Source organism: Conger conger, chromosome 11 (genome assembly GCF_963514075.1).
Source record: "Conger conger chromosome 11, fConCon1.1, whole genome shotgun sequence".
NCBI lineage: Eukaryota > Metazoa > Chordata > Actinopteri > Anguilliformes > Congridae > Conger > Conger conger.
The window spans coordinates 21,645,413-21,656,904 of NC_083770.1; the positions used below are offsets into that span (position 1 = coordinate 21,645,413).

General features: G+C 40.4%; 1 protein-coding gene across 1 annotated transcript; it reads left to right on the top strand.

Moving 5' to 3' along the window:
* The first annotated feature begins 2,079 nt into the window (after nt 1-2,079).
* On the top strand, nt 2,080-9,852 carry fgf5 (fibroblast growth factor 5). The gene is made up of 3 exons (XM_061259394.1): nt 2,080-2,296; nt 3,455-3,558; nt 9,322-9,852. The coding sequence occupies exons 1-3, from the start codon at nt 2,080-2,082 to the stop codon at nt 9,679-9,681; spliced, it is 681 nt and encodes a 226-aa protein (XP_061115378.1). The 3' UTR covers nt 9,682-9,852.
* Nucleotides 9,853-11,492: the final 1,640 nt, after the last annotated feature.

Genomic DNA, 11,492 nt, shown 5'->3' on the forward strand with positions numbered 1-11,492 from the left:
GCAACAGGTGTTTCTTTCTTCATCATCAAATGGACCGAGAGGTCTGAAAAATAATGTACCCCTCCCCCCTCCCCAAATTAATGGCGAGCGCCCCCTCTTAAGCAAATGTTTAGATCTGGCTGGTGATTAAATGCCTCGCTGGCGAGAGCTGTGTTTTGAAACGGTGCTTGTCAAGCCTTTCATACCTCGGTGGCCTCTCAACAGTTCTCCGTTTCAGGCCGCAATCTTTGACCCTGAAGTTGAACGCAGAAATATGTTTTGGGGAAAAAGCTGTGACTGACAGGCCTCGGCCGACTGGAATAAAAAATAAAATAAAAAACTACACCAGGCTGTGACGCAGCGAAATGTAGGAGCGATGGAAGAGTTCGGCGGCCTACAAGATAATTCGATTGTTTAATTGTAAATTTAGTTTTGCGTTTTAGATTGCGTTTTAGCATGTGCATAGTAAGTGAGATTTCATGTTCAGATTAACCTTTCAATATCTCTCCCCAGCCTCGTTAAGGACATAATCACGGCTGAGTCAGGGAGTTTATTCGTCAAAATTGCATGACCTTTGATTTGTCCTTGTCAAAATCTTACAAAAGCTGGAATGAATCGGGCACCCGGCATCGCTCCAGGGGTCTCCTGCTTAGTCTAATCAACTGCAAGTCGCTTTGGATAAAAGCCGCAGCTAAATAGCATGTAATGTTAATGTAATGTAATTTAATACTATTGAAATGATTACCTCACCATTATTATCGGAATGTTGACATTGTGGACAACATTGTGGACACGGTGCTATGGTGCTATTATCTACCGCATCTATTTTCTGCTCTATGTTAGAAACAATTCATCCAAATCCTTAGCATTGTGACGGATCTCAAAATATTCACCCGAATAATGTCTATGAACAATGCTTGAAAAATAAGTTTCAATTGCTGAAAAACAGATCCATCAGTAAAGGCATATTGACTATAACGCCTGAGTGAGAAAACATGTTAATACTTTTCTCATTGATACAATGGCATAATTGTTGTGCTGCATTTTCTTTTTCGTAAATGAAAGCGTGCCATAATGCGGAGAGGGCTGTCACAACAGCACCATATAACAAGTATTCAAGTTCAAGTCAAGGGACGTGTTGAGTGGCCAAATAGCCTACTTTAAATTAATAGGAAATAAGTTTACTTCTGAAAATAGACTTTTGCTTTGTAGCATATTTGCAAATTACGTGGGAATATTATATATTGCGTAATTATACGCAACTTTATTTAGAAAACTTTTAGATGCTTGGTGCTTAAAATTTGTTTTATGAATGTTACACCATTTGTGTAGCTTTCGTTGAAATAAGCACACTCGTATGCATAAATTCCAGTATCTACATGTACAACTGAATAGGTTATAGGTACCTTAATGATACAAATAAAGAATTGCCCACTGAAAAGTGTTTCTTTCCCTTAGGTGCCTGTGTTATGTGAGACAGCTTAAAAACAGTCCATTCGACGCATGACCTAAACAGCCATGCGAGTTTGCAGAATCGAAAATGTTTCACCTGAGTTCCCGCGTAGCTACTAATTCGATTGTTACTGTACCCCTCTGGAGTCCCTCGGTACGTTTGTAGATAGTTTCGGATAGAGTTTCTTCAAAAAATTATTCTCAAGACAATCTCACAATTTTACATACGGCATGACTCATTGCTCTGGGATCTCGTTTCACTCAGTTATAAATTATTTGTGAGTCTATTAAAATATGCTTCCTCGTGCGTAAAATACCGCGCATACTGCGTCCTGCCATGGTTTTGGAACCTGAAACGGAGCTTTCACAGTTTACGCCTTTTGCCTTATCTATACCGATCGATATTGAGCAGGACTGCTCTTTTTCAGAGGAAAAGCTGAATGAAAGCGTCCTTCAGAACCCAGGCATGCATCAAGCAGTGAGATCATTTGTGTTATAAATATCTCCGTGCCAGCAGAACAACTCCAGCGACTGCCGCCGGGGTTATGCCTGCCAGTACCGTAGCTGCATGTGAGTGCGCAGAGCACAGGATCAACAACAAAATGCTAGAACTACCCTAGCGCAGTCAGAGCGTCCCGTTTTGGAATAATGAGCGTTCCTCTCCGTCTTTTCTTCTTCGTTCATTTGATTCGCTTAGTCGACCTGGCCAAACCTGAACGCGTTCCGTTTGAAGAGCAACTTCTTGAAGAAGCAAGCCACTCAGGACGCAGGACCGGCAGACTTTACTGTAGGGTTGGTATTGGTTTTCATCTTCAGATTCACCCGGATGGCAGAGTAAACGGCAGTCACGAACCCGATCAGTTGAGTAAGTTATTCATTAATGATCTACAGTAGCCTACACTTTGCAGGAAGTGGTTAAATAAAAAAGTCTGCAGCTGAAGGCAATCCTTTGCGCGCAATAGTTGCGTCTCATTGAGATCTTGTTTTATGATTTGAAATAACAATTATAGCGGCCTTTAATGTGTGTGCATATAAACACTACATGACCATTTATCCGTTAATGATGGTCAGGCTACTCTGTGTCACAGGTCATACATAATTCGCATGCCTCCCACCCCCAATCCACTTTTTTGTAGCACAGTTGTAAGTTATATTACACGAATGATAAAGAAAGGGCAAGACATACGTTCGACGTTTTACATGAGTTCATTTAATACAGGGATATGGTCCAACACTACTAGCCTATTTGAAATGGTATTAGACTGATAAATTAAAGCTTCTTGCGTATATGGCTGAAATTAATTGTTCTTGTAATTTGCCATAATGTGTGAATTCATGTTACATCTCGCTCTCTGGCTCAAATTGCTCATTTGTTCTTGTTTTGGTTGTAGCAGGTATGCACATAACAGGTGCAATTTCTAGGATCTCAGTATTTTTGTTTGGGAATCAGCGTGAGTTGTCTGGTTGCCATTGGCAGTTCAGTTATGTATTTCTACTTTACATTTTTTGCTGTTAGTTGATATGATGCAAAATTGTTCAAGTCGCACAGTAAATTATTATTTAATATTAATATAACATGCATTTTTATATTTATTAGAGCACAGTAAAGCACATTACAGCTGTTATGACAGTGTTGCATGAGTTAACTCTCACAGAACAAACATAGATGCCCTTTAAGGTGACTTAAAAAAAAAATGTTATTTTATATTTATATTTATATTTATAATTACTATAGTTGCTGCTTTATATGATTATTTGTTTGTTTGTTTACAATCAAATGGAAGGGTGCATCATACCTCCCCCTTAGGGCCTTTTGTGTTTAAGTGATTTCTGGCTAAAAACGAATACTGTCTTTTGCATTTAGTGTCTGCAGAATCATATTCACATTGCTTTACAGACAATTTGTAAATTCCAGTAACTTTAATTTTACATAGGATTGAGAAATACGTTTGTCTCCTATGTTCTGTGAATGGCAGGTGACAATGACATGTATCAATACAGCATTAATGTATTGTTTTTACAGGTGTTCTGGAGCTCTTTGCAGTTTCCCAAGGCATTGTGGGAATTCGAGGAGTTTTTAGCAACAGATTTCTTGCCATGAACAAAAGAGGGAGGCTACATGCCACAGTGAGTATAAATACTATAAACCACAATGTCTTAAGAAACAATGTCTGTGTTATCAGAAATAACTAAACTACAGTGATCCACTAACCAGAATTTGTGCTCAGTGCATTTTAATGAATAGAAATGATGCATCCTGCAGCCTTGATAAATATTTTCCCGCTTTGGAGGCCTCTGTTTCTGCACCACAAACACCACCAATCCACACAAGAAGGCAGCTGATGGGAACTGTGTTTGATAGAAGCAGCAGTCTATTAGCATGTGCTAATGGGAAGCATAGATTAAAAGGAGCCTGGGTTAGCTGATAATATGCAATGAAGGGGAAAAATCAATATGTGGAGTTAAAGCAGTTAACACTGTAGACTCAGAATGATCACAGTCAATATCTTCAGCAGCATCACTGAGGTGCATGGTGCTCAAACCATCTCACATTTGAGATGATTTCAGGGGTTAAATTAGCATCTTAGCATTTGGGGCGTGACTATCTCATTAATGTAACCACTCTTTACTAATTTCTCCTTAAAATAGATTTACTCTCTTCTCCCTTCCAGATTTATTTCAAACTTAGCCTTGTACCTCGTACTCCTAAACTTCACAATCTTTGCTATAAGAAAGCGGATTGAGAGGGGGAAATAAGTGGCCCTGTTTGGAGAAATGGACGAACGGTGTATAGTTGAGGAAAGAGAGAGACATAGAGAGTGTGAGAGAGAGACATAGAGAGTGAGAGAGAGAGACATAGAGAGTGTGTGTGTGAGAGAGAGAGAGAGAGAGAGAGAGAGAGAGAGACATAGAAAGTGTGTCAGAGAGAGACATAGAGAGTGAGAGAGAGACAGAGAGCGAACAGACACAGTGAACAGGTACAGGTACAATGCGCGAAAGAGAGAGTAAGAGAGATAGATACTGAGAAAAAGATAAAAAACAGAGCCTAAATCAGAGGATGAGCCATTGAGACAATGCAGACATAAGCAATAATTAGGGCAGCTGGGTGGTATCTGTCAGCGTTGAATTAGGTCTGATTTTCCCCAACACGGCTACAGTTGCATAGGCTAATGTAGCGGCCCTGTCAGCGTGGGGCTTAAACCCAGGGCCTAGCACTTCACAAACGGGCCTCAGGTCTCAGCAGAACTATCGAATGACATACTCATCTTGTGTTGTTGCACCGTCTGTCATACTTAATATTTAGATGTTTTCATAGTGACAATTTATTGCTAGAATAATGAGCATGGAGTCAGATGAGCTTTCTGCTCTGTGACCTACCCAGCAAGCCATTACAAGCACAATCTGCAGAGAGGTCAAAGGGCGGCCTGGATTTATCCAACAAACAATCTGCAGGGGAAGAAGAACCGTGCGATTTAACCAGAAAATCCATTCTCATTAGCCTTCCCGAATTAGGCCTCAGCTGAATCACATTTAGGTTAGCTGGTTTTTATTAAGCAAAGACAAATCATTCTTAATGCAAGGTAATCACCGATGAAACCATGTCTTCCTTGACAACAATAGTGTATTTCATTTTGACAATTTACATATGAGACCTTAGAATCAGCATCTTAGATGGGACAAGCCTACATGCCCAGTCTTGTTTCTTTCCCCACAAACTGGTAAATACAATGAGTCACAAGGCAGTATACCCTTTGTAGCCTTACTAAAGCTAATAACTCTCAAATTGAACCTTGTTTCATCCACAGATCAGCAGCAATGGCAGAAAGCTAACAGTGATAGGAGATTATCTGTTTTCAAGTAGAATTAATTTCTGTCATAATAAAAACAATACCTGATCAATTATGTTATGGAATGGACTTTATGGTACGGAGAAATACTGAATAAATAGTGTTATTTGTTATATTTCTCATATATTCCTCAAGATAATTGTATTTATATTTTATATTTGTATATGCCTATAAAATACATTGAAGAAAAGTTATGGTAAACTGAAGTTGCATAACTTAAATAAGCATTCTGGGCTGGAATGCTGAGAGAGAGGAAACTGTCATCTGGGGGATTATGGGTAACAACTGTTTCAAAGACAGACCTATCTCCTGTCAGGACTGTAGCAGGTGAAGCAGCTGTGCAAGTATTATGATTCTGACAATAAAACATCTCATATAAACGAGACAGGACACACTGTAGCAGCCTCTGCTCTGTTAAACCACACAAACAACCACTGTACCACAACTGAAAACAATCTGACAGTATACTGTTAACCATATTTCAGATGCTGAATAATTTAGTAGCTGTTCTCATGCAATTTCATTATTTATAATATGAACAGAGTACATGAAAAACTGTGTCTTAGTTTTGATCTTTATGATGTATGGGCAGAACTGAACATTTCTTCAGCTAATTCATGGTATGTTAAGAATATAACACTAAAATAATACCCTGAGGGCAATGCAAATTATGAATTAGACAAACACTTGAGTTTGTATTTGTAGGGCTCTGAAGTTATTGTAGCTTGCATTGTGATTGGCATGTTTAGAAAATACTATAATGGCATCATTTTCTGCTATGCTGCTCTGTTCAACAAAACATAACTGTTGTATTATTACAAAATGCAATTTGGGGGTTATATAAGGCAACATATTGAACAAACCGACAACCCTGGATGCATTTGATGGTTTCCCACCAAAATTATTTTTAGCAGTTCATAAGAGATCCTTTTAATATAACAAACATCTTTGCTGCAATTATACATATAAATATATTATAACATCTTTGTTGCAGAGCAGTAGTATACTATATTGCGATTGTACAGTACTGAGTACAGTCAGGCAATTTGGTGCACTTCAAAATATTTACACTATAGCTACAGGGGCTCATTTTAAACAATAATATAGACCTATTTTTTATTACCTTTAACAAGGTGAAACATTGATTATTAATCAAATTACTCTTATTTAATAAAACAAATGATACCATTAAAGTAATCAGGTACTGTATGTGCTTCATACACTAGTTTGCATTGTCTGGTCTGCATTGCAGATATGAAAATAATGAATACTTTCATATAAACATTTTACTTTACATTTACCAGTCTGCGTGTGTGTGCGTGTGTGTGTGTGTGTTCACACACACATAAATTACATCACAACATAACATAATGAACTAGAGGTTTCTTGCTCCCGGGCGATACAGTAAATCAAGAACTCAAGCACAGGCAAAACTCAACTCCAGTCTCAGAGTCTCAATGTCCTTGCGGTATAAATGGGGAAATTATTGCCCCAGAAGAAGCTGTGCCTTGGTTGGATAAAGTTATTTCATGGCCTAATGAGTTTCAGGCAGTACAAAGGACGCCCTGCCCCTGTCAGTCACTCCAGCGCTTTGATAGGAAAGTGGTCCTGATGACTTTGAGCTCTGACACAGATAAAAGTAAGTCCGGCAATTATTCTGTATCCCCTCTACAGTGTGCTGCACAGGCTCGTGACTATTATCTGTGCATTGCTTTTCATTAAGGCCCACAGATATGGTAACCCAATCAAAGCACAAAGTGCCCTGGCTCTACCAGCTGCTAATGCAATGTCGTACAGTGTAAGCGGCAAGTAATTACGGATTGTAAGGCTACAATGTTAAGGATTGTAAGGCTACATTGTTAAGGATTTGTATCATAGCTTTAACTCATTCTATTTTCTCGATGTATTTTGTTCTCTATACATTGCAAATGAAATATAGTACATTGATGGTTATCACACACCTTCAGATCATAGTATCAAAGCGTGTGGGACGTGTGGAATGGAATGTTTTTTTGGATTTAATTAAAGTTTAACTTGATTAAATTATGCCTGAAACATTTGTTTCCTGTTATCCATTAATTCATATTATAGTATATTAGGATAAGATACAGTATACATATCATAGATTTCATGATGCTGCTTGTTATAATGTTGCAGTTGGCAAGCAAAAGGCAATTTAGTGTAACTCATTTTGATTTAATATACATTCCAATGCAACTTATCTCCTTTGTGAATTTTTTGTTCCATATCTATTTAATATCTGCATAGCCAGTGAAAACACATACTTCATATTTCAGGCAAAAGGGTGGTTTCTGGTTTATCTAATAATAACACTTGTTTCAGGTGTACTGAGGATTGATGTTAGCTACGGCACTAATTGATTATTATTTGGCATAGCATGCTCTTGTACACCTACCAGCCCTATGCCGTCAAAAAATAGTTGCAGGCCATATATATGTTGGAACACTTTGCTTTTAAAATGTGGGAGTATACCTTTGTTAATAACTGGAAATTGAGACATACAGATTGCATCCCACAATAATTTTCAGTTTACCAAGGTGTCAAATGGATAGAGAAAAAAGTCCCCTGGACAAAATAAAATCAGACTCCGCATTGTGGAGCTGAACGCTACACCCTAAAGTGGGTCTGCATTGGAATCAGCAGCAAAAAGAACGGCCGGGGAAGTTATGCCGTTCCAGGAATGTTCGCATTGTGATTGATGGCGCATAGACGACCCATTTATCTCCGAAAGAAGGCCCTTGCCCAAACAGATGAGCGCAGGCACGAGTAGTATTGGATTGCAAGATAAAGCTTTGCGTATGGATCCTCCGGGCAGTGTTATTTCCTGTCATCTTGAGTTCGTGGTACTTACTGAGTTTCTTAATTAACGCGGAGAGATGGATACAATCCTCGGCGATTGTCTCACATGTTGAAATACTCTCCGTGACTCAGTCTTAATCATGGATTACATAAACCCGCGCTCCGCGGCCGAGAAATGCTTTAAACGCTCGCTAGGGAGCTATCTCATTCCAGCACTGAACGTTTTATTGGTCCGTACCATGCGAGCAAGCAGCAGATGAGCAAAGCTGGAAATGCTGAAATTGTTCTTTAAAGGCACACACGCATGTTTCAGAGATTTCATTTCGTTCTAGAGCTTTCGATTTGTGCCCCATACTGATCCAAGTAGAACGATGGCAATTTTGGTAGAAGTATGCACTATATATACCTATATATACAGTATATACCCTGCTATTTTTCAGAGCTGCTTGTAAAATGAGTTTTGCCTGTGCTTGAGTTCTTGATATGGCATATGTTTTTGCATAATTATCAGATGCGCTGATAAATGTTAACACAGAGCTGACCACAGGAGGCAGAGGGGGAATTGGGTTCTGGGGTCAGGGTTAGGGACTTTTAAAAAACCTATGTCACTGCACTTTGCAAATGTTTTGTGGGTGTTAAAAGAACGCTGATGCATGTGGGCCTTTGACTTTTTTTTCTTTTTTTTTTTTCCTAAACATTGTCTAAGCAATTTGTTTTGCCTTCGGCAGAAAATTGATGTCACCGCGGCACACTGCGTCATCTCTTGATGCACTCTTGATGAGAAACTTCCTGAAAAGCGATCCCGATGATTGTTATTCCTTGGGCATAAAGGCACTTATCTAATTAGAGACCTATGGGAGAAAAATAGCCGAGGCAACGTGGTAGTACGCAAACAGACTCCCAGCTGGAAGCCAGCTGAACGCTGGGGATGGTGTTATTGTAAAGACCCGGTGCTACTCACCCTATGTCACTTATTATGCTATCAAATGCAGTCGGGGCTTTTAAACTGTAGACAACTGTCGGCGTCATACCCAAGCTTTCTTCGGCTTCCAAATTTGCTGCATGTCAAAGTTGTCAAGGCCAACTACTGTATGGGAGCTCAGATCTTGACATAGCTGTGTTATTGTTTCTGTGCCCGTTGCCTGAGAATGGCCTAGCCCATATGTGAGTCACCAGGCGAAAATGAGGCCTCAGTGCTGTTATTCTTGTGTTTGTTTTTTAGGAGAAATTCACAGATGACTGCAGGTTCAGGGAGAGGTTTCAAGAGAACAGCTACAACACATACGCCTCGGTGACCCACCGGAACCTCCGGACGGGACGGGAGTGGTTTGTGGCCCTTAACAAGAGGGGCAAGGCCAAGATGGGCTCTAGCCCACGTGTGAAGCCTCAGCATGTCTCCACGCACTTCCTGCCCAGGTTCGGGTCCCCGGACAGAGCTGAGAGGGGGTTCACCATCACCGAGAGGAGCAGGGAGAAGAAGAAGGAGCCCCCACCACCTCCGCCACCGCCCAAGATCAACGTCAACGTCAGGCAGAAGAGCACCCCGACCATCAAGTACTGGCCCAAGTTTCGCTTCGGATAGAGGGGCGACTGGGACCAGAGACTGTATCCTCAAAAGGACCTGGAGTATGAGGAGAGAGAGGACTAGCAGGACCTATTGCTGCCCTTTTAAAGGGCCTTCACTTTTCACTCAGTGCACCCTGCTGAAAAAAACTGCTCAAGCTATGTCTTGAAACAGCTGGTAGCTGGTTGACCAGCTCATACCCAGCCAGACCGGCTTATGACCAGCTTGACCAGCTCAAATTTCATAGCTGGATTTTAAAGCAGGGCAAATTTTCCTTTCAGTATTTAAGCATTCCAATCAGCAGCTAAACGTGCTGACAAAAGGGCTGCAAACACATCACATTGAAAATGCTGTTAGTGGAAAACAAAAGGTTTTTAGGTGGCCACACCAAACTTTTTTTATTTGCTTTTTAATGGGCCATTAGCTTTTTTGCGTGCTTGCCACAGTTGACACTTGACCTGGAATTTCATTGTATGGTAACTGATTTGTACCATAAAGCAGTCCTAGATTCCCTTTAAGTTAATATTTGAATAGTTTAACTCATCTGCTGCTGATTATAAAGCTTCAGCCAAAGTTCCACCTTACCTCCAAAAAAATAATACTGATGCACTTTTCTTTTTCTTTTAACTTAAAGCTAAATTTATTCAAGCAAAATACCAACAGAACTGTCCTTGTAATGCTGTTTTAAGAGAGTGGAATCCATCCTTTGAGTTCATCAGCTGTCCTTATTTTTTTACCTTCTGTTTATGTTTCAGTTGCTGACAGACAATCCACATTTTCTTGCTCTGCTATGTGGTACTTTAGACACTGTTTGTCTGTCATATCCAGTAAACAGATTCCCTGTCATTAGTTTGTCACAATATTCAGGACTCACTCAACACTTGGCCGTAATTCTGCCTCACTGTTGCAAGTGTGCAGGTATTGTTTTGTGTTGTTTTGTTTTTTACGAACAGATCTAGGGGTGAGTCCAGTGATGATCAAATTGTGTATTTGAATTAGGGAAAAAGAACCACCTAGCCTTTGTTTCTTAAGAATCCCTTTGCTCCATCCATACCCCCTACACAGCCCCCTGTATGAAAAACAGCGGTAGGGCTGGAATGTGGTAAAATATGAATCGGGGCATTTAACCTCCAAACCCAGGTTTTGCCCTCGAACAGCTGGGATATCAGAGAACAACCTGCCTGTCAAAACTATCATTTTAGCGGCCGGCTGTCGCAAAACTTCCCACCACAACCCTGAGGTATGTCCCCCAGGGACGTTCCATGGGGATAAAGATGCCTCACTGGCCGACTCTGTTCTTTTTCTGTTGGTGGGGGTGTAGCTGGAGCCATAGGTGTATCAGATGGCCCAGCAGCTGGGCTGAGGTCTGTTATCAAACGCCGCACCCTGGAACCTGGGTGGGCAGGGAGTGTGAAACTCCAGCGTTTACAGGTGGAAATAAACAACCAGGGCAGTGTTACACAAAGCAGGATTACTGAGTTAGCTGGATAACTGTGCTGAGTAAAACAACAGCTCTTTCTACGTCAGTCCATGATCCAGATTTAGGAGTGTTCCAGGTTGTACTCAGTGCTGTTATCCAGCTAACTCATGAATCCTGCTTTGTGGAACAGGCCCCTGGAATATTGTTGTTCCTTCAAACATGGTCTTATGTATTTTAAAGGGCAGCTTTACAGATGGAGTGATCTTTTCAGAACTATTATTATTACTGAGATGGATATTAATGGTAATGAGAAAGTCCTGACAGTAAACAAGGCACTAGGTACTGTTTGTTTTTTCTTGATACCAAGGCAGACAATTCATGACTTTTCTTTCTTAATCCTGCGTAGAGG

Excerpts from the sequence above, each read along its gene's own strand:
- fgf5 (XM_061259394.1), top strand. The coding sequence starts at position 2,080 with ATGAGCGTTCCTCTCCGTCTTTTCTTCTTCGTTCATTTGATTCGCTTA. Across the intron at positions 2,297-3,454 it reads TCACGAACCCGATCAGTTGA|GTGTTCTGGAGCTCTTTGCA; the intron begins GTAAGTTATTCA and ends TTGTTTTTACAG. Across the intron at positions 3,559-9,321 it reads GAGGGAGGCTACATGCCACA|GAGAAATTCACAGATGACTG; the intron begins GTGAGTATAAAT and ends TTTGTTTTTTAG.